The 21,508-nt window shown below is 44.4% G+C and overlaps 3 protein-coding genes across 3 annotated transcripts; all 3 read left to right on the forward strand.

Moving 5' to 3' along the window:
* The first annotated feature begins 409 nt into the window (after positions 1-409).
* On the forward strand, positions 410-7,359 carry LOC104269802 (ovoinhibitor-like). Its single transcript, XM_009868669.1, has 5 exons — positions 410-464; positions 1,312-1,328; positions 1,763-1,878; positions 2,645-2,831; positions 7,264-7,359. Exons 1-5 carry the CDS (start codon positions 410-412, stop codon positions 7,357-7,359), a joined length of 471 nt encoding a protein of 156 aa, XP_009866971.1.
* Positions 7,360-8,944: 1,585 nt separating this feature from the next.
* LOC104273353 (double-headed protease inhibitor, submandibular gland-like) lies at positions 8,945-11,999 on the forward strand. The gene is made up of 6 exons (XM_009868670.1): positions 8,945-9,129; positions 9,383-9,434; positions 10,315-10,442; positions 10,587-10,632; positions 11,371-11,489; positions 11,954-11,999. Exons 1-6 carry the CDS (start codon positions 8,945-8,947, stop codon positions 11,997-11,999), a joined length of 576 nt encoding a protein of 191 aa, XP_009866972.1.
* A 3,470-nt stretch (positions 12,000-15,469) lies between these two features.
* LOC104269546 (serine protease inhibitor Kazal-type 6-like) lies at positions 15,470-19,491 on the forward strand. Its single transcript, XM_009868668.1, has 4 exons — positions 15,470-15,527; positions 17,692-17,717; positions 18,560-18,672; positions 19,446-19,491. Exons 1-4 carry the CDS (start codon positions 15,470-15,472, stop codon positions 19,489-19,491), a joined length of 243 nt encoding a protein of 80 aa, XP_009866970.1.
* The last annotated feature ends 2,017 nt before the right edge of the window (positions 19,492-21,508 follow it).

Raw genomic sequence — 21,508 nt, forward strand, 5'->3', positions numbered from 1 at the left:
ATAAATATGCACTGATAGGTGCAGGCAGAGAAAAATCTGACAGCAGCTGCTGCTTAGGTTTGTACGGTTGCACTTTTTCCCCGCAGGAATTTTCTGTGGTCCGTCAGAAGGAACCTGTCACATATTTCACTTGAAATAATGACACAGAGCATGCATCTAAACTTCTTGTGACTCCTGTTGATGAAGAAGCACTCTCCCTGGCTTACAGCAGGCTTGCCAGTCTGACAATGGAGCAGGAACATTTCTTCAGAGTAAGGGTCGATAAGCCAAACACGAACACACACAAACGCACACACAAAACCAAACATGTGCGCGTATATATGAGCCTGGTTACCACCTGAGGGCAGAATTAAGGCTGCATTTACCGAGCAAAGCGCAGGCTCTGCTGCACACAGACACTTCGGCCACCATGAAGACGGCAGGCGTGGTGCTGCTGCTCGCTCTGGCCCTTTGCTGCTTCCCAGGTGAGTGGCTTCGCTGCCTCCTGCTCTGCCTTTAGAGTAAGCGCTGGCTGCTTTTAAAATCACAAAAAACCATCCTCAGGCTGGAAAGAGCTTCATTCTGCAAGGACTTATTTACTCCTAGAAAGATAGTGTTGAAAAGACTTGACATCAAAGACTATCACTTATGGGGTAATATTTTAGCAACAGAACTGAGTGGGTAAGAACAACTGTGGGAACAGCTCTACTCTCAGCGCTAGTTTATGCATAATGAAAGAAGTGACATGTACGTGGTACAACCCGGAGACTCAGACATCCAGTATTTAACCTCTGAAATGTTGCAGAAACACAAATTATTTTACTGAATGAAAGCAAACATTTCTTGTAGTCATCCTGAACTGAGATGCAATTGCGAGCCTGAACGGTTGTAGAAGATTTATAAAAGTTACTTCTCGCTAAATGCTTCTCACATAAGAGCTGTTGTGGCAAGGCATACAAAAAGCTGCCTCTGTGTACTTGCCAGCTTTATGACCCTGTTTGCCTCAATAACTTGTTTAGCTTTGAGTACATGTCCTTCTCCATCCTTTGAACCAAGGAAAATGCGTTTTTTTTTCTTCCATTTTGTACATCCTATTCCATCTTGGCTGTAACCCTCATTAAAAAAAGAAGAGGTACTACAAAATTGATGTTGTAAACATAGAATATGGTACAAAATTTTGCCTGAAATGCCTTTTGTCTCAGAAATTTGCTAACAAACGCTGAATTGAAACATGAGTGTTCAGGGCATATATTCACAGTTGTTAATTTCAAATCTAACAGAACCCAAGAATTGCATTTGTATCATATTTCCTTCCTTTTCACTTTTTTCCAGATGCTGATGCAGAGCAGGTAAGAGGCAGATCTTTCTATTTTCCATAATTTCTTTCCTTACTGCAGTTTCCACATAAATCCTTACTAACCATGTTGTGACCAAGCATTTGAAAATCCTGAGTCATCCAGCTGTCTGAAAAATATTTGCCACAGATCTTATTGGGTGAAATTGCCATTTTTTATCTGATGGTAGTTTCAACAAGTAGTGCTGCACTCAGTTCATGCCCAAGCTATTATCAGACTCTCTTGCAACAACATTCACGATGGTGGCACAGACTGGAGGGCAATGTTCCACTGTACCCCTGCCCTGTGTCCCTGAGTTTTTTCTTAGCATCTGCTGGTGGCCAGTACTGGGGAGAGCTCAGGGGGGGTGTGTGGTCTCCTAACATCGTGCTTCTTACATACCTGTTGTCGAGAGCTTTTGTGTGAGCATACACTGCATCTATCTACAGAGCTACTGCAGTGAATATGTGGAACCCTCAGATGCCTGTACTCTGGAATACTTCGCTCACTGCGGGTCTGATGGTGTAACATATGGCAATAAGTGCTTGTTCTGCAACGCGTTCCTGTATGTATGAAAATAAATCTTTTCACTAACTAAACGATGAACTTCAGCTTAAACTTACTAATTAGTCTTGGAGACTGCTTGGAGAAGTACAGTTCTTTCATTTTGTATTTGCCTGTTGTCTTACTGGCAAGAGTCAGTTTTTATTGTAACAATTTGCCAGGAATTCCTTTCTTTCAGGAATAAACAGGTAATATTTACTAGTGTTTTTTATTTCTCTGATAGGTAATTGCTGAAAAGCTTTCTTCTGGCAAAGACTTTTACCTATAGATTACTTGTTCTTCTTTTAAATTAAGTCTTTATCCTTGTCTTTGAATGTTAGTAATAAAAGAAAATAGCTGGAATAGTGTTCAGAATTTTTCTGTTTTGGTTAAGTTACTCTACAAGATACCTTTCACCAGAGGGAGAGACAAACAGTAAAAGCCCAGATGTTCTGTCTCTAAGGTACAGATTTCTTTCTCTGCAGGAGAAGCGGTAAGACTCTTCGCTTGAGCTATCTTGGAGAGTGTTAACTTCTCAGCTGGCTTCAGCTCAGACAGAGGAATCCTCCCTGGCAATGCTCCACATGGTAGATGCTCCCCTAAAGCCTTGTCCTGAACCTTGAAACTTCATGATGAATGTTGAAACCCCTGCTTAATAAAAATAGCCATCAGCATTTACATGTTGCTTTAATAATATGTCTCTTCCTGTTCTTACCTAAGATGTTGCATGATCACATCACTGCAACAACCCTGGGGTTTGTTAATGGGTATTAATGGGCAAATTACAGGGAGAAGGAATACATTGTTCTGATCTACAAAGAAATCAACCCCAACTGCAAAGGCAATGGGTTGATCCTGAAGGCTTCTGCCTTCATCCAGCTTTCCAAAAGAAAATCAGGGCTGGAAACACATCCTGCTGCAAGGATCCAGTCCATTTCTTCTACTAAGGGCATCTCAGACAGACACTTCACTTGGGTGAGAGGAACCGCCTCCCTAGCACTGCTCTCCAATACCTGCTGCCTCACACCTCCATTGCTGTATGGCAGATTTCAGCAGCATGAAGAAGCCCCAAACAAACCAGAACATACATGCCATTAGAGACAGTCCCAAGATTGTTGCATTTGGGGATGTTTTGTGGCTGCTCTACAAAAGCCACGGAGGCCCAGAGGGACTTGCTGGCACCATTTCAGTTACTCATTCCCATTTCAGTTCCCAGGATTAGCCCCAATATCTTGTGCCCACAAGAGAACTGGTGAAGAGGGGTGGTCTCCCAGCTGCATCCTTTCTACTTGCAAGCAGGGTTGGAAACACACCTTTAGGGGAGAGAAGCACTGTTGCAACCCGCTCTACTTCCCAAAGCAATAGGACAGGATTATTTCTCTGGGCAGGCAGTTATCTGGCTGCCCACGTGTGGGTTTGCAGTGCTCATCACGGCAGGGTATTGCAGAAAACCAGTGGGCAGTCAGTCCTAACAGGCCCACTGCTCGGAGGACTGCTAGCAGTTGCTACTGCAGCCCATTTTTACACCTCGCCCACCACTTAGCTGCTGCTTGTACGTAATTACATCGACTGTTGCTTGTAGAGGATCCTTTGAGATTCTTCGGCCTCTGGAAATCTCATCTGATGAAAGGAAGGGCTCGGAGTCACAGCGTTAATTTATTATTCATTAACAGCAAAGCGCTGTCAGTGTGGCATGCTGTACAGGCAGCGGTCTCACAGTCAAATAGTTAATGATCTTAAGTGACAATGTGTCACTTTCCAGAGACTGGAGACAGCAGCTCTCTGAAGGGAGACAATTTGTTTCCAAAAGACGTGACTCTCTGCAACCATTTAGTGCCAAGTCACTTCCTAGGGCTGGAATGTCCCTCTTGTGAGAGGGAGGTCTGTGTGCGGGAAGGCGTTTCAGTGTCAGAGGCAATTTCTTGGGATCCAGACAGATTGAGGCTCTGGGATGTTGGGCAGTGGGTGTGTGGCTCAGGGGCTTCATGCTCTTTCTCGTCCTGCTCCAACAGGTGAGGGAGCCAGGGGTAAGAAAACACCAGCTCCAGTACTTAGTTTCTTTTCTGGGGAGCAGCAGAGAGGATGAGGGTGGGACTCAGAAGCTACGATGCCTTGGAGACAAGTAGAGCTCCTGATCGCACTCAAAATCCCAGTGGCCACGTCCACTGAAGAGGAAAATCCACTGGGCAGTTGAGGGGAAACTGTGAGTAGAAGTGAACGAGGACAAGTCCTCCAGCCTGACACAGGGCCATGGGGTGTTACTCAGGAGTAACCAAGGGCAGAGCAGGACCCAGCAGCACCTCAGACCCCCTGCCCCAGGGAGGCAGCTCCCTAGGATGGAGAGGAGGACAGCTCTCTTTTACGGGCGCCTCATTGAAAATAGGGGTTTTTTTTTGTTGCAGCTCAATAAAATCCTGCCACAACACAAAATCCTCTCACCATTACTAATCTAACTCTCCCTCCAGGAAATTCAAGGCAGGAAACGTTGTCTGCTTGCCAAGGTATTTTATGGTACAATTCTTTAAGCAGTACCTCGGCACTTCATGTCATTATCTGATGTTTGTGAATTTAGGAAATGCCATTCAATTACCCCACAACCTGATTAACACATTGCATGAAGTTATTTCGTTCCGCTCTATTTTATATCAGTGCTTGTGTTTCGGTGTATTATTCTACTTGTTGCTGGCCAATACACACCTCAGGCCAGTCTAGACCTTTCTGTTAATGCAGTTTCTCTCTGAGGCTTCATTCAGGATAAACGGTTTGTTACTATGTTCTTTCTTGATGCAGAGAAAAATAAAATGATATTTTAAAAGAAAATTACTTGGAGACGTCGTTTTTCGGGGCTGGCTGTGTCGGAGCTATTGAAGCAAGGCAGAGCTGAGATTCGCTGAGCGGTTGGGATGTGCAGGGCCGGATCCTCAGCCTTTTGCTGTCAGTATGCTGCTCCTAGACAGTCGAATTATTCCAGACACCCTTGCCTGTGATATCATCTATGCTTAAAAGCCTGGAGATATGCAGGCAGCAATCAGATAGCTGAACTACAAGGAGAAATATTAGACGAGTGAGGCTTAGAGCAGAGGCTTTGCTTGCTGCAAATTGAATTCATGTTCTCATAGAAGATCCAGCTCTGCCCCCGTGTGCAGAGGTCTGGGAACAACAACCTGTTTTGGGAGCTCTTGCAGTGTGCCACATCGCTAGTCAACGTCAGAGAAATGCCTTTTGCATTTGTCTCTGCAGTAGCACAGACTGGAGCATAGTGCTGCTTTATTCTTGATTACGGTGTGGCGTGCAACAGCAGGATACGGGAGCAAGGACAGCAACACCGCTGCTGGGATAACAACACGGGGTCCTTTATGCAAACATGTGCCTTCTTTATTTTCAAAAAAGAAATTAAAAAGGAGCATTTCCCTTTGTAGCCAGATGAAGCCTGTGACAAATTTTAAACTAAAGCAGGGAACATAAATGAAGATCTTTTAGGTCATGGTAGATTATGGACTTGTTTAAGATAGGAAGTCTCGAGATCAGAGGAAAAGATTCCCGTGAAAATATCACTGCTATGGGAAGAAATAATGCTAGATTAGAAACTGGGTAGAATTTTCAAAGTAATTGGAAATTTACCTTAATACAACTTAATACAAGTCATACAACTACTAATGTTTATCACATTTATGTGGTCATAACGCTCTTGAATATTTGCCCTCTAGGAACTTGAAATAACACAAAGAGTTTTATTTAAACTTTTCTATGACTCTCCTATCTGTAGAAACATTAAAATAATCCTGTGCCCAAAGTCACTTTACTGAGCCCACCATCATGGTGTTTTTGAATATCACAGAAGGTTTTGGCAGGTGAGTTCTCTTTTTCCCTTCCCGTTTGCAACAGCTGTATGACGTTTCCTGAAGCTCACTCTTTGAAATGCATTGAGGCAGCTGGTTGTGACTGCCCCTAATGCCTGTTTTCAACCCTTCTGCTGCCCCACAATTACTTCTGTCCCATTCCCTCTGTTTCTTATTAAGTGAGCTCCTTGTGCAATCCCACATCACACCTCACCCAGCAGCTCTGGCTGCCCTGCCCTGCCCGCTACCAATTATCTCCCATCCTTTCTTGTAGACCCTGTGGCAAGACCCCTTCCTTGCTTCTCTTCTTCTCCCTGCTGCCTTGTGCAGAGGCAGGGGTTACTGGAGGAAGAGAGCTGCTCTTGGACCAGCCCTGGCTGGCGCCCTAGACCCTCAGGAGCAGCACATGGATCAGAGGGGGATCTTCCCAGCGGATCTAATTAATCAAAGGGCAGGTGTTGGCCAAACACGAGAATGATGCTGCTCCCTAGCAGATACTCTGACATTCCTAACAGCTCCTGAGTGACTGGTGTGATTTCAGCCTGGCAGGAGAGGCAACTGGAGAAGTAGCACAGTTTCTCATAGCTGGTGATCTCAGATCTGGAGGTGGGTATAGAGAAGCTTGGGTCGCAGGGATGAAGAGGAGACAGACTACATTCCTGTAGTCTCTCTAAACATCACAGAGCCAGCAAGTGCCATCTCCATGGGCAGCTGGTGCAAGTTCTAAAGCCTTGTTTTCAGGCATTCTTACCCCTTGAGAGTAATCAATATTAATGCCCTTGCGAATACCGCTTCCCTTCCAAATATGCTTAAAATCATCTCAAGGAATCTGAAAGTGAAGTCACTCAGGATGCTAAGAATATGACAGAAGCAGCTTTCAAAGGGATGCTTTAACTTCTGATATTTGTGAATGAGATCCAAAGAGCATTAGTCACTTATTTTTCTGGAAAATTATTTCATTGGTATAAACAGGACAAATCCCGCAAGTTCAGTTCTGTGACTACAGTTCCCTTACACTATCAGCTACATTTTTGTGTTTTATCTGCCCATGCAAAGACTTGAACATCTCCCAGGATAACAAGAAAAACAACTCTGCTTTTCTATTTAGAACTCGGGCTGCTCCATATATGAATCAAGCTTCTTCAGAAGCACAAATATGTTCCCTTTCTTGGTTTCTTTTGCTTCTACTTTAAATCAAAAATGTATTATTTAATGTGATATTCCTTATTTGTTTTTCCATACACTATTGATAGGGTTGAACCACTTAACAGAACCTAGCACTTATCGTCCCTAAAATGTGACTTTCAGCTGACACTCTAAATTTAATGCCATGTAATAGAGGGGGAAGGGAGGAGCCTGGGGACTTACCTTCTATCTGCAGCTGTTGCAAATTTTTCTTGAATGTCTTTGGTAGTAGGAAGCCCATTTCACCTGCACGCAATGCCATTTGCTTGCCATTATCCAAGTCCAGATTTAAGACTACTTATTCTCATGACCATTGCCAACAGATTAACAACTCTTGCTCCTACATATACATTTTTCTGTTTTCTAAACTTCTGAAATTTTAGGTAACGCTTTCCTGGTGTGATGATGGCTTCCTTCCTGTTGGTGAGAAATCTGACATACCAGAAAACTGCAGGAGAGACCGTGGAGAAAATCACTGAGTCTTCAGCATCTTTAAAGTACACTGAAGCCTGCTAAACCCTGAATTTTACATCTGTAAAAGCTGAGAATGTCCCAGGCTGCTGTCCCTTCACTCTGGTGTACCATGCAAATCTCCTGGAGGCCAAACACTGCCTAAGTGTATCTAGTACAGTGTGCAGAGGTTCCAACACTTTCAACAAATGGGCTTTTTTGCTTTACCAACTTCCATATGTAATTTCACAACATCTACTATTGAGACAGTGCTCTTGTTTGGAAAGTACAAATCACTCATTGTACGGCAGGGCGCCTTTGTTAACAAGCTGGGTGTAGCTCACATTTTTGTTTAACTCTTCTGGTCATCTCTCTAACAAACAAGTATTCTTTAGAGCTCAAGTCAATTATCAATACCATTTTCTTAGTTTACAGAGCAAATAATTACTTTCTGAGATGATTTCACAAGGTCAGGGAGATGTATATATATACAATGAGGGCAGAGAAGGCTGAGAACCATCTACTGAACTCAACAACAGATTTGCAAATAACATACTACACAACCATCTCTACTATGAAAACAAGAAGCATCGCCCTTCTTGGGCTTATGCTTCTCAGCTGCCTTTCTGGTAAGTTGTTTTCGTTAGAGTCTGTGCTACTATCTCTAGACCTCCTGAACCTTTGCCTTAATATATACCACCTAAAGGAGAGTTCAGCCTTTTGGAGATGTGATTTAGTAATATGCAGGCTCTCTTTTAATGAACTTTGTCCTTGTGCAGATAAATACTACAGACTGGTAGAATGCATTTGTCTGATTTAAGCTTATGAGCCTTAGTGGTGGTAATAGTGCTGCAAAAAGACAACAGTTTATGTTCTATTACTTCCTTAGTGGTTTCACAAATAATTGATTTTTTTTTTAATCTTTCCACATCACTTCTTGTTTAGTCAGAGTAAATAAAACATTTGGAAAAACAATAACTTCTCAGTAATAAGAAAGTGTATTTGGTTACTCTGATTATTCCAAAAGCATTTTAGTCAAGGACATTGTACATTTTTTATACTTTATAATCTCTGTTTTTATTGTAGATATTGTTATTGCTCAACAACGGGTGAGTAGTAGATCTTCTTTGTCATTTAGTCTTCATTTCTAAGTCTAGATGAATAATTCATATTCACACTGCGTTCCCAGGGAAGGCTTGAGGGAGAAAGAAAAAGGAGAGTGACCAAGAAAGAAAGAGGGAAAACTGCCCCTAAGTATTATACCACCTCTTCCCCCCAAAATAGGAAAATCCCTTTGTTAGAGAAAGATATCTTACCATGCTGATGATAAAAAAGACAGCGATTAATAATGCAGAGTGAGAGTCAGTACAGTACAGGCTGCCAGCAGAAAATCTATACAACTACTAAATAACTGCCTAAATTGCCTGTCTTGATTGCCCAGGGAATGATCATTTTTGCCTGCAATTCTTGCTGAAAGCACTGGAAGTCTTAATAACAAAAAGTGCTTTTGCATGCAGTAAGAAACACAGTATATTTTACTTCATCTTTTCTTCACCATGAAGGAATGATAGAGGACAAAAATGACCAAGAGTAGTCTTCCAGCATAATGAAAACATGACTAACACAAACACGTCCTTCTCTCCCTTTGGAGAAATTACAAATCCTCTTCCACAGGCGTCCTGTGGCTCGTACCATTTGTCTGTGAAAATGGACCTTGCCTGTCCCCGCAACTACGAACCTGTCTGCGGGACCGACGGGGTGACCTACCCCAACGAGTGCTCCCTCTGCAGAGAACTCTTGTGAGTACAAGGTCGCACAGTTACCCACAATGCCAGTTCCAGCAGCAGACAAAAGCCTTTGGGCTTGTGACTAATTGTGGAGTGGACTAGATTTTTTATACGTTTCTGTCTTCCCTAATGCCGGTGATCTTCTGTGCCCAAGCTCCTGAATCTGATTAATTACTGGGACTTCACAAGTGGAGAGACTTAATGAGTGAGGTGACTACATGGTATGAACAGATTAATCCTTTTCCTCCTCTCTCTCTCCCTCTAGACGTAACCGAGCCAGAGCCATCGACAAGAAGCACGATGGAAGATGTGTTAAGGTACACATCGGTTCCTCCTGCTGCTGCGCTGAGCAGTGGTGGGTGAAATGAGGGCAGGGACATAAACAGAAACCTTGCCTAGGGTTAATTTTGTAGTGAAAACACACAATTCCAAACTGTCAGGTATGGAAAGAAAATGACAAATTTCAGATTTGCAAGAATTTCTTTTAAATTTTGTTTGAACAGTTAAAATCAATGGGTTTTAAAATGTTATCTTGTGTATAACACCAAACTTAAGAATGGAAACTTTTGATTTCAGTAATGCTTCAGTGTTATCAAAACATTTCTCTTTAGACTTAGAGGCTTGTTGAAGCTGATAAATTCCCAGAGGAAGGTTGGATTTTTACTAAATCACAATTTTATAACAGAAAAAATGATTCTATCAGCACATTTACCATAAAGTTTGTTTGTTAATAACATGGAGCTGCCATGAAGTGGAGAAGTATCTCTATTTTTACTTTAAGAGAGAATGCAGAGAAACACTCCGGCTGTGCAATTGGACATAATAAAACAACTTCAATTTCAATACACTCAGAGCAACTACAGACACACTGAGCGTAAACTTCATTTTCAAGTGGCGTTGACATTTCGCAGCAAAAGTTGCTGCCGCATGAAGCATTTTATGCAAAGATCCTTCATGGTGACATTCACGGTGAAAATCCCAAGATGGCAGGGATGAAGGCCATTTCATGACAGGAAAAACCATGAAAACTCCAGCATCGTGCTGTGCCCATGTGCAGGATTTCAACTGTCCTCTTCCAACTCCACCGCGCTGGGGCTGGAAGCTCTTCTGGGGAGGTGTCTCTTGCACCATGCTCTGTTGCACAGGACTGAGGTAAAGGGGAGCAGAGATTAAAATGTTGTTCCTTGACTATTTCAGCTCGACTGTACTGGCTACCTGAGGTCAAGAAATGGTCAGTTGACCCCCTGCACCATGGAGTACATGCCCATCTGTGGCACCAACGGGGTCACCTACGCCAACAAGTGCAAGTTCTGCAGCGCTGTGGCGTAAGCGAAGGGGCTGGGTCGCGGGAGGCGTTTCTGGATCAGTAGGTGTTCTTGTTGGTATTTAGAGCATAACGAGGTAGTTTGGTGCCTGAAGCGGCTGCGCTATGCTCATTCGTTCTCAACATGCTTTCTTTCTTCCCAAAGGAATGGACTGGAAGTAAACCTGCGTCATCTTGGAGAGTGCTTCAAGGTAAAGCACAGAAATCTGCACCCTTAACTATAAAATTTGTATTTAACAACATAAATACACTGAAAGGAATCTTATTAATTCTTATAAATACTTAAAGAGTGGGTGCCAGGAGGGTGGGGCCAGCCTTTTTTCAGTGGTACCCAGCGGCAGGACAAGAGGTGAAGGTCACAAACTTGAACATAGGAAGTTCCATCTAAACATGAGGAGAAACTTCTTTACTTTCAGAGTGGCAGAGTGCTGGAACAGGCTGCCCAGAGAGGTGGTGGAGTCTTCATCTATATAGATATTCAAAACCTGCCTGTACATCATCCTGTGCAACCTGCTCTGGCAGTGGGGTTGGACGAGATGATCTCCAGAGGTCCCTTCCAACCCCTAATGGTCTGTGTGATCCTGTGTGTGTGGATTACAAATAAATAGTAGAAAGGCCTGTACCCTCCTGGTGCATTAGCCTGCCGAACCAGAGCAGCCAGTGGGATGGCCAGCCTGGAAATATCAGCTTGGCCATTGCACTGTTTATATTTATTGGATTTTTCACCCCTCCCTTCTCCCTCCTTCATTTGTTCCAGGCAAGCATGTTCTCTACCCCTGAGTTTGAGAGTTGCTCAAACAACAGAGTCCTTTACCTGAAAAGTGCTTTTGTGCTTTGCCATGTCATAAACATTAAATAAACATAAGGAAATTATGCAGGAAAATATGAGGGAAAAAAAGCTTTAAAATGTGTTTTTTCTCCGTTATCAGGAGATAGACTGCAGCAAACATGATGGCAACAATCCCATGTGCACCGCCGAGTATGATCCCCTTTGTGGCACCGATGGCAAAACCTATGGAAACAAGTGCCAGTTCTGCAACGCAGTTTTGTAAGTATGGAGCTCACCATGTAGCCACAAAATCAGAGCACACATACAGTGGTGGCAGCTGGTGTGGAAGCCCCATTAGCCCCTTGGTAAATCCAGCCCTGCTCCATGCTCCTCTCCCGATGCTCACTTCTCTGTCACCCACCAGGCACCGCAGATCTTAAGCCCAGGTGAGTCTTCTCCTTGCCTGGCAATTAAATCCAGACCCCTGTTTGCAGGCTCATAGGGTTGCTGACTCTCTCCTTGCCAGAGTGGTTTAAACTGTGACTGTAGGAGGTGTACAAAATTATGGGGTTTGTCCCAAACCTCTTTAACATGAGAAAGTGTGTAACCTGGGGAATCAGGAAAGAAGTGAAAAATTAAGTGACATGTTTTATGACTTGGAGAGAACGAGAGTATTAGCTTATTCGGGTAAATATAAAACTGAGATCCCTATCTGTAATTTTGGTCTTCCTCTTTCTCTTCAGGAGGAACCGGGGAGCCCTGTCGCTCAAACACCATGGTCAATGCTGAGTGCTGGAGCCAGACCCTTCACCCTGATATTTTGCTCACAAATCCTGCAATCAAACACACTCTTCCCTGCTCCCTTGACCGTTGCTTATTGGTCTCCACCTTGATTGATCAATAAATTAAAGCCACTCCCTTTGACTGTTTTTTTTTTGTGGAGTTTTTATTTATCAGGGCAGAGGTAATGGACTTCAGGCTTTTAGGTACTTATCTGTCAGACAGGAGAAGTTGTGAAATAAACCACAATAAAGAGCCATGTGTAACACCCATCACACACCAGCCCAAGCCCTCATGAGAGTACGTCACTCTGTACCAAACCATCAGAAGAGAAATCAAGCTGCTATAAAATACCACCACTTTCCTAATTTCGGTGTCTTACAGAGTGTAAATGGATTTGTCTTTGAAACAACACCAAGTCTTGAAGGAACTGCTCCTTTTGGGGGCCCCAGCATGGGGGGATGGCCCTGAGGAAGTGTGAAAGAGAAGGATGGCTGGGATCAGCCCTACTTGGTCAGACCTGGGCAAGGGGCAACTCTGGCAGTTCATTATAAAAAGGAGGCTTCTGGCAAAGGGAGGAGGCTATCTCATAGGGAAGAAAATTAGGAACTGCTGCTTCCTTGAAGGGTGTGTCTATTGAGACTATGTTGATCAGCAGAAAATTGCAGCAAGCTGGGCAAGGCTGTAATGAGCCTAATGAGAACCCGAGGAGAAATTAGACTGGGCTCAGGTGTTCAGCTTCTCAGAGAAGAGATCTGAAAAAGTTGTACTTTGAGGCAGTTAGGTCAGAGGACCCTTCAGGAAGATATCTTGGATTTTCTAACCCTAGGAAAGAAGGGGCAGAAGATGTGCTGGTAGCTCCAAGATGCTTTCTCTCTGGGGAAAAGAAGGTACAGAGATAACATCTTTGTGGGAGCCTGAAGAGTGCACTGGAGGAGCAATGATATATATGAATGTTCACGATGATGTGCCATGTTTTTGGGTGAGTCAGGGAGATAATATGCAAACAGCACAGGCAAAAAATCCCAAGTGCTGTGGCTCACACAATCCCTTCCTCTTCCTTTCTTCACCTGCTGTTCTCCTGTCATGTAGCAAGAATATTTGTTGCTGAGGCTGATATCCAGGACAAAATCTGTGACTTCTAAGTGTTTTATTTGGGTCTTGTTTCCTGAAGTGGATCATTTCTTGACCAGGAATTTTGTAGGTGCTTCCCACCAGAAGATAAGAGGCTTGCTCTTCCCCTAGTACCAACATAGAGCAGTACTCTCTCCTACGAAGAGAGATGAAACTTCTTATTTTCAGGTTTGTTTGTTTGGTTTGGTTTTTTTTTCCTGTTTCTACAGGCAGAATAAATCACATCATGCCTTTGTGCCTGCTCTTAAGACAAACTGGAGAGTCACGAGAGTCCTCACTGCTTACCTTCTTGCATGTGTGAAAAATAATTAAGGGACAGTCTAAGTAGCTACTGGATGTGAACAGAGACCTCCCAGCACAGGACAGAGCTCTGCTGTAGTTGCTTGTTGGCCAAGGGGTTTATAGAGCTGTTGCAGACTAGTGGAGTTTTGGCTGTATCCAGAAATTGTCTTCAACAGCAAGACTGTACATGGAGCCTCCTCCACAGTGGTAGCTTCTGTCTGAGAAGCTTAGGAGCTCAGAAGGTATTAAAAAAAGCCCAAAGAAGAGCTGCTTATTTGCAGGGAAAGGGAGTGCAAATGACAAGCACTGGGTATATAACTGGATCTTAATGTCTCATGAGCCTCTAAGCAAGAACCCTTCAGCAGATGGAAAGGTTGGCATCACATAAGACTGAAGACTGGCCCAGCACAGGCAAGTACTTGGCCTGATACCAGCAAGACTCTGCCCAGCTGCACCCCTTAAACTGCAAAACGAGGTCCAGGTACCCTCCTTCCGTGCCTGATTTTCAGAGAAGTCAAAGGGACAGAAGAATTACCTCACGTGCACTAGCAAGTGCCCTGTTTCAGGTGGCATAAAGAAGTGGAAAGGGGTAATAACCATAAGCATCTCCCTGGTAATTCAGTCTCTCCCTCCATCTCCTTAGCAGGGGTTGGTCCCTGTGGTATGTTTGACAAGGCTTTAGCCAGTCAGTTATGCTGCAGCAACTGAGACGTTTGGGTAGATAAAGGACTGAGGCATTAAAGGCTGTGGTCGTGAGCAGTGACGTATGAAACTAGAAAAGGCAAACAAGTAGTGCTGTGAGTGGCAGAACTAAGCGTGGTTTTGAACGGCGCTGCAGCTGGCTGACTTGATAACTAAATTATATGTGAGGCTGCATCGTGAGCTCACCCTTAATAGACATCTGAGAATTTACCTGTCAGTCACGGTTTCTCTGCTGTGTGGATTTTAAGATGTCTAGCAAGATGCAAGCTCTAATGCTTCCCCAGGTATAGGGCATTCATAACATTTTTCTCCTGCAGAAGCTGTCTCCCTTGATGGCAGGGGGCGCTAGTAGCATCTTTCCTCTGTTGCTAGAAAAACGTTAAAAAGAAATGCCTTAGTTTTGGATTTGGTTTGGTGTTGGTTTTTTTCACTCTTGTGTCAGATCTGGCTGGAACTAGTTGCAGATTCAAAACAGGGAGCTAATAAATGGAAGTATCTATACATGTTGCTTTCCTAAGCCTTGTCTCCTTAGGAAAGCATACTCAATTTTTAAGCTTGTTCTGATCAGATACTTCACAAATGGTGCAGCTGAACACAGATCCTTGCACAGACTCAGCTGGAAATAGAGCTCAGGTCTCCTAATTCCCCATCAAATTACTTTCATTGGCGCTTTCTGTGGGAGCGGAGCCCTAACATATGTTTGTGAATGCAAAAAAACTGGGAAACATTGACAGCTAGAGTTTAAATAGTTCAGGGAGGAGAGTCAGCAGTCCTATCTGGGACTGTGCACACAGCTATGAGAGCATGTCACATTGGAGTGCTTCTCCACCCCAACCCAACAAATTTAGAACCATCCTCAAAAATAGCCAGGGAACAACGTATAATTGGTTTCACAGACAACACGTTCTCATGCTGGGATTTATTTCGTAACGTCTAGTGAGTGTCATCACGCCGCACTCAAAGCCTCGGAGCTGGCATTCAGAGAGGACCCAGAGAATGAAAATTACCAGCTTCCCAGATGAATCACCGCTTTGAAAATTCACCCTTGTGAGAATCCTGTGACTATTTAGAAAAAAAAAAAAAAAATTACAAGCCCATTTATCACTCATATAATTAGCCCTTTTAAGGTTTGATGTGGACAGGGCAGCATTCCTAAGGCACCATAAATGTGTCCGGGACCAATAATGGCTTTAGAAACGAAGTGGAGAAGTTCTCACAATTAAGGTGGAGGAATGAGGACAACTACAGATGGGTACATAAATACACAGAAAGGCAGGTCTGTGTGCACACTGTGGGCTCTGATGCTGAGACGACAGCTCCCGCACAGATCGCTTGGCTTGGACTAAAGAGCTACCTGCAGCATGAAGGCAACAGGTGCCTTAGTGCTTCTCAGCCTGCTGCTGCTCTCTTTCTTCTCGGGTAAGTGATCTTTTCCCTAGCCTAGGAAGAAAACCCAAGAAAACAACCAACAAAAAAACCCAACCCAAAATCTTTCCTGACAACAGCAAACTTCAGAGAGCCTTGATCACTGGATGACAGGCTTGAAGAAAAGCTGAGCAAGTAGAAAATATCTGTGGGACTTGCTCAGTCATATGACATGTTTCCACTCCTTGTGTGCCTCCGCAGTGAATAACGCAGTGGAGGTGTCACTGGGAGACAGAGCGAGCAAATTCTAAGCAGCTCTTGCAGCAAATGTACCAAAACAGAGTGTAATTATGAATTTTTGGTACAAATGTTCACTGGAGGGTTTTACTGAACCAGTTAGAGAAGAAACTCACTCACCTCAGGGTCATCAGCTCTTGTTTTGATCCTAAGCATCTTGGTATTCGGTTTTTCCTTGGAGGTGTGGAAACGTAATTAGATGAAAGTTTCGGCTTCCGTTTATGTTGTGGAGAAAAGCTTGGAAATTAAATTCAAAAGTCCTCAAGGAGTCAGAACAAAGAGGGCAAATTAAAAGGATCCAGCATTTCTTTATCTGGAGATTTCCACATCTCTGATGATCTGGGGAAGCTAAGTGATGATTTTTGAACATATAGGTCACACCAGTGTTATCAGTTGCTTGCATCCAGCTGACCCAGCTCTGCAAGGTTTGTGGCGACAGTTATTGAAGAATGTGCGGAACAAGAATTATTTATACTTGTTTTTCTGTGAATAATTTGAATAAAGAATTCACTTGAGAAAATTGCAAGCTGTGCATGCAGAAAAGAGGTGAATTACTGTGTACACATTATTCATTATGAAATATTCATCTGTCTCTAATTGAGTCTTAATTGGGACTGGGTTCCATCAAAGTGCTGAAGCTTCCTTCCAAGGCCAGGCAGAATAGCAGCAAACTCTGTGATCTCTTATAAAATAAACAGATGTCAAGAGACATCATCACAAAGTCTTCTGTAGCCCCATGTAATATTTATAAAAAATATCTAATGAGCTATTTTGTAAATAATGTGCAGATAGCCATAACAGTGACTTTACAATTAAGGTAGCCTAGCCTAACCCAAGGACATGATTAATACACCAGCGCTGGGGATAAAACACAGCAGAGCAATACAACTGGCAGGAGAAGTCGGGTGGTTTGGTGGATGACAGTGCAGCTGACGGAGCTTTGCGTGGGATTTCCAATGGGGGCGTGAGGCTGAGCATAGGACAAGGTCCTGTCTCCTGCCCAGGCTTCCCTCGTACCCAGAGCCACCCGAGCATCCTCACAGCCGGCCGTGAGCCCATTGACCCTGCAGGTACAACCTCGCGGCCGAACCTCTGATGTCCCGCTGCCGTGAGAGATGCTGCCCCTTTGTCCCGCGGTGCTGTGACCCGAGTTCTGCGCGCCTGCGGCCAATCCACCACTGAGTGTGAGGGTCCCCCTCAGAGATGTCGCAGGCTCGCCCTGTCCCGCAGCTATGACTCAACCTCTGTGCCCGACTGCAGTCTTTGCAGTGAAAAAGTATAAAGAGGATGGACTGATTTGCCACAAATCCAGAGCCTGTGGTTACAGCAGGTATTTTTGCGTTCTTACTGACCGGTGCTGCCTGTTCTGCTCCATATCACCCCGTGACATCTCCTTCTATCTTGCCTGGGATGAACTTGTTCTGGGAGAGTTTCCGGGCTGGGCTGAGGATGGTTGTAAAGCCGACCTTCCCCTCCACTCCTGTTAGCAGTGCCAGTTGTTTTCAGTTCTTCAACGGTGCAGCACCCAAAAAGCCTTAAAAGTCAATACAGCTTTAAAATCCCTGTTGAGCACGGCTCCAGATATGGCAGGGCGCTTCCCCGGGAGTGGCTGCCTTCCAGAAGATTGGGTTATGTGTCTGAGGTGCAGTTAGCAGCTGAATGACTGATTACATGATATTTTAGTAACATTTTTCAGAAAAGCAAAATACTGAAAAGCAATTCAGATAATGTATTTCCTACCCCCTCCTCCACCACACAGGATGACGGACTAGGAAAAACCTGGTGTGTGTTTCACTGTGATTTGCACAAAGGATTTGTGACTTTAGTTCAGCCTCTATCAGAAAATAATGCTGACATGTAAAATCCGTCTGTTTTTTGTTTGGATTTTTTAGTTGTGGGTTTTGTTTTGTTTTTATTTCAGATGTAGCAGGCCAAGACATTGAAGAGGTTAGTGCAGCCCTTTCTGCTTACTGAATCTGCATTTTCTAGAGGAATGGTTTTGTAAGCAAGATCTTGGTGCGTGGTAAACAGTTGTTAATGTCTGCTGGGAGCAGGTGGGTCCTTCCAAGACATCCCAATACTTTGGGGAGGTCACTGTTGTAAGGAGGATGTTATGCGTGGCCGCATTAGCAAGTAGACCAGAGAAATAGATACTTGGTTTAGCAAATGCTTCCCTAATTAGGTTTAGGGAACTTGCACAGGATTGTGTTCGTACACAGCACTGCTTTTTCTCACTTTGCTCCGTGGTCAAATGGACTGTTGGGAGTATTTTATTCCCCCAAGCAACGCCCATCACTGGGGCTTCTCCAGAGACAAAATACCTGTACATTTCCTGGACACCCTTTTTGATTCCTGTAGACTATGGTTCCTCCTTCTCCTGCTGGGAAGGCAGAAGGCTTGGCAAGCACCGAGCAGAGGACACGGTTTCGCAAGGTGCACAAAGCTGTGCGGCAGCGAGTTAACTCGATGCCAAATGCCTGAAAGAGCATCAGTGCTGACTCTTCTCCTACATGCCTAGGCTAATCCATTTCTGTCTTTGGGAGATCAAGACTTCTCCCAGGTGACTATGGTTTCCTCCCTGAGCCACGTGGCAAAAATTTTCCTGAAACACTGCTTCTGCTCATTTCTGACAGGGCTTTTTCTTTCAGTAAATAGGCAGTGTGGTCATTGCTGCTTTAGCCCTCTTGTCAGAAAAAACATTGTATTAGTGACCTTTTTTCTTAGGAAAGAAAGAGTATAGGAACCCCGAAAGATGATTTTTATTATTATTATTATTATTCCTTTTGCAGATTTGTAGAGAGTTTGTAAACAGAAGCGTGTACTGCACAAGGGAGTCCAACCCTCACTGTGGCACGGATGGCATCACGTACGGAAACAAGTGTGCCTTCTGCAAGGCAGTGCTGTAAGTGAAACCAGAGGGGATCGAAATAACAGGGGGAGCTGGCTCCATTCTCATGTATCTAATGACGTTCTTCATGGAAGGGAGGCCATGCACCCAGACTGCTTCTCTTGTACGGACCAGCCCTTGAAGCATGCCAAGTAGAATATTTCCTCCTTGGAACAGAGCTGTGTGAATGCAAGTTAATTTTAATTCATTTACAGGCTTTGCACGCTGCTGGTTGCCATGCTGAGAGGCAACAAGGGGTCTGGGAGGCAGTTGCATCCTGCTTGTACCTTCTGCACACTCTAAATTGATGCACATTTCCCACTATATGCCACAGGCTGCAACTCTCACTGCCCACACTTCTGGATACTGAGAAGTATCTGGAGGCATGTGGGAACTGAGCTGTGCCAAACTATTCCTGAAAAGTCTGAATGAGTTTTGTGGAACAAGACACGAAATCTCAGAGGAAGGACCAGAGTTTTTGCTTCTCCTGAGCTCTGTCACTTTTTACAGGAGGTGCAGTAGGAGCCAGCACCACTGGACTGAATGTGCTTGCAAAACAACGGGTATTTCTTAGCTGTCCTTAAAATTTGGTGCACGCTTGAGGCTGCCTTATCTTAGGGGAAATCAGAGAAGGAGAGGAGAAAATGGCCTTATGGTGCCTGTGAGGCACGAGGGTACACCAGCATGAGCTGGGCAAATGGTCCTGTTAAGACAGGTGAGCTCTTCGTCCCACACAACATTGTCTGTCATGCACTCATTTTTCTAAGTCTGATTTGCTCCTTTTACAGGAGAAGTGGAGGGAAAATAAGATTGAAGCACCTGGGGAAATGCTGAGTCCTCGCTGTCAAGGAGCAGCAGCAGCTGAGCCCCCGTCAGCAATGGCTGCACAAACTTGGGAGCAGTTTGTCCTCATCTCCACTGTCTCTGCTCAATAAAATAAAACTCAGCACAATTCTTTGGCTGGATTCCTTTTTCTCTAATACCCAGAAAAGCACTTGGATACAGCCATGCTAGAGCCTAATGCGTGGCTTCGCTGTGCTGTGCTGTTACACCACCCTCCTCCCAGGGGGTAAGATGCTGCCTGTGCCAGAGCAGCAGCTCCCACGGCTCCCGTGGGCTGTGTCCTCCCATCCCCAGCGCTCTTGTGTCCCGTCCTGCCTCACCAACTGGCACGCTCTTGCCGGGCAGCCAAGTAGCTCAACCGCTCGTGGGCTCCTGCCCAACTCTTCCCATCCCAGGGGGTGGGTGACAGCGAGCGCCTTTATTCTTTACCCAGCCTCCGTAGACATGTTCCTGCCTCTCTTGGAGGTTATTGTGGGAGGGTGACAGGAGAGCTGGTGAACAGCGTGACTGCATATGCCTCATCTCCTTTGGAAACCAGTGACAAACAAGCTGAGGCTAAGGAATACTGCTCCATTTAAGCCTGCAACAAGAAGATGGCAGGTGGAGGCTGGTTTTAGGCAGAAGCTGCAAGGCTTTCCTTCCAAATTGGTCTCTCTCTTCTTCTTTCTCTTGAAAATTGAGTTCACCAGCATTAGTTTCCTCCTGCCAAGTGGCTTCTCATGCTAATAAAACTATATTTAGAAGAGCAACAGATTGTATAAAGTGTCAATAATTTAAAAAGATAAAATCCCTGTAGAAGAGCTGTGGCATCCTCTTCCCACCTCTAGGATAAAGTCTCCCTGAATAATACACAGACTCTGATTTTACAGGCACAACTATTTGTATTTATTTACCATTTTTAATGCACATAGACTTTATTACTTTCTTTACTTTTCACACTGCTGCCCTCTCTTTGATGCTGGCTGGAAAATCCTTCTTTGTGCAGACATGAGAAAATGAATTCTACAGCCTCTCTGCATTCACTGTGCAACGTTCACACTGAAATACTTGTGGCATCCCCTTGTTAAAACGTTGGCAGCAGATCAATGGGACACCAGCTCCTTCATGTTAGACACTTAGCTTTCAAAGGGAGCTTTAGATTTTATCATGAGCCTCAGGGGTCAACATATTTTGCAAGCACCTAAATGCTGAGCATCCAAACCTCTGGACTTTGTTTGGACAGAGCTTGAGGGTTTGCCTATCATGCCACAATCCACTCTTTGAACTCGACTGGGGCGCAATGCTTGAAAAGAGAGGCTCTAGCCATGCACTCAACACACCTAATGCTAAACTTCTGATAATTCACATTTGTGATGCCAATTCTGAGAAATCCTCTGTCATTCGGTAGCTTTGCAGGCAGCGTGCAGGTGGCAGCCAGGCAGTACTTGAACAGTGCAGATAAAACTCCACATTGGTTAGTTTGGAGCTTCTCCCGGACCAGCTGTCTTTGATCCTGACGCTTTTTCCCATCCCAGCCTACTGGATTCTTGTAAAATCTGCCTCCTCTTCTTGGAAGCAGGCTAACCGTCTGTGTGTTCCAGGTTGCACAGCTAAGGGAAATGCGCTTGTTTGGTTTCGAATTCGGGATGTTTTATTAGCACAATGCCTCCAGCAAACTCAGTGGCAAGACATCCAGAATGCAGATGAGATTGAGGGGAGCAAACAGCATCTCCTGCATAAGGACAAGTAGTTGTGAAGGACATCTTGGGAAAGCAGAATGGCCTTCCTCATCAATCCTCCTGCTTGGAGCAGGATGACTTCTGCATGTCCTCTCCTACCTCAGGTATCCTGTGAAGATCCCATGCTATTGTGTGCCTCTAGGCTAGCACCATATTCAGAGCAGAGGAGTAAAAAGACTCCATTTTTAAGATGGCAAATGACATTTTAATGAGAGAGGGAGTATGGGACACCTATATGCCTTAGATAACCCCCAATGAGTCCAGAAATCTCACACTGTATTCCTGTACCT

This window comes from Apaloderma vittatum, unplaced genomic scaffold, assembly GCF_000703405.1.
Source record: "Apaloderma vittatum isolate BGI_N311 unplaced genomic scaffold, ASM70340v1 scaffold7264, whole genome shotgun sequence".
NCBI classification, from domain to species: Eukaryota; Metazoa; Chordata; class Aves; order Trogoniformes; family Trogonidae; genus Apaloderma; species Apaloderma vittatum.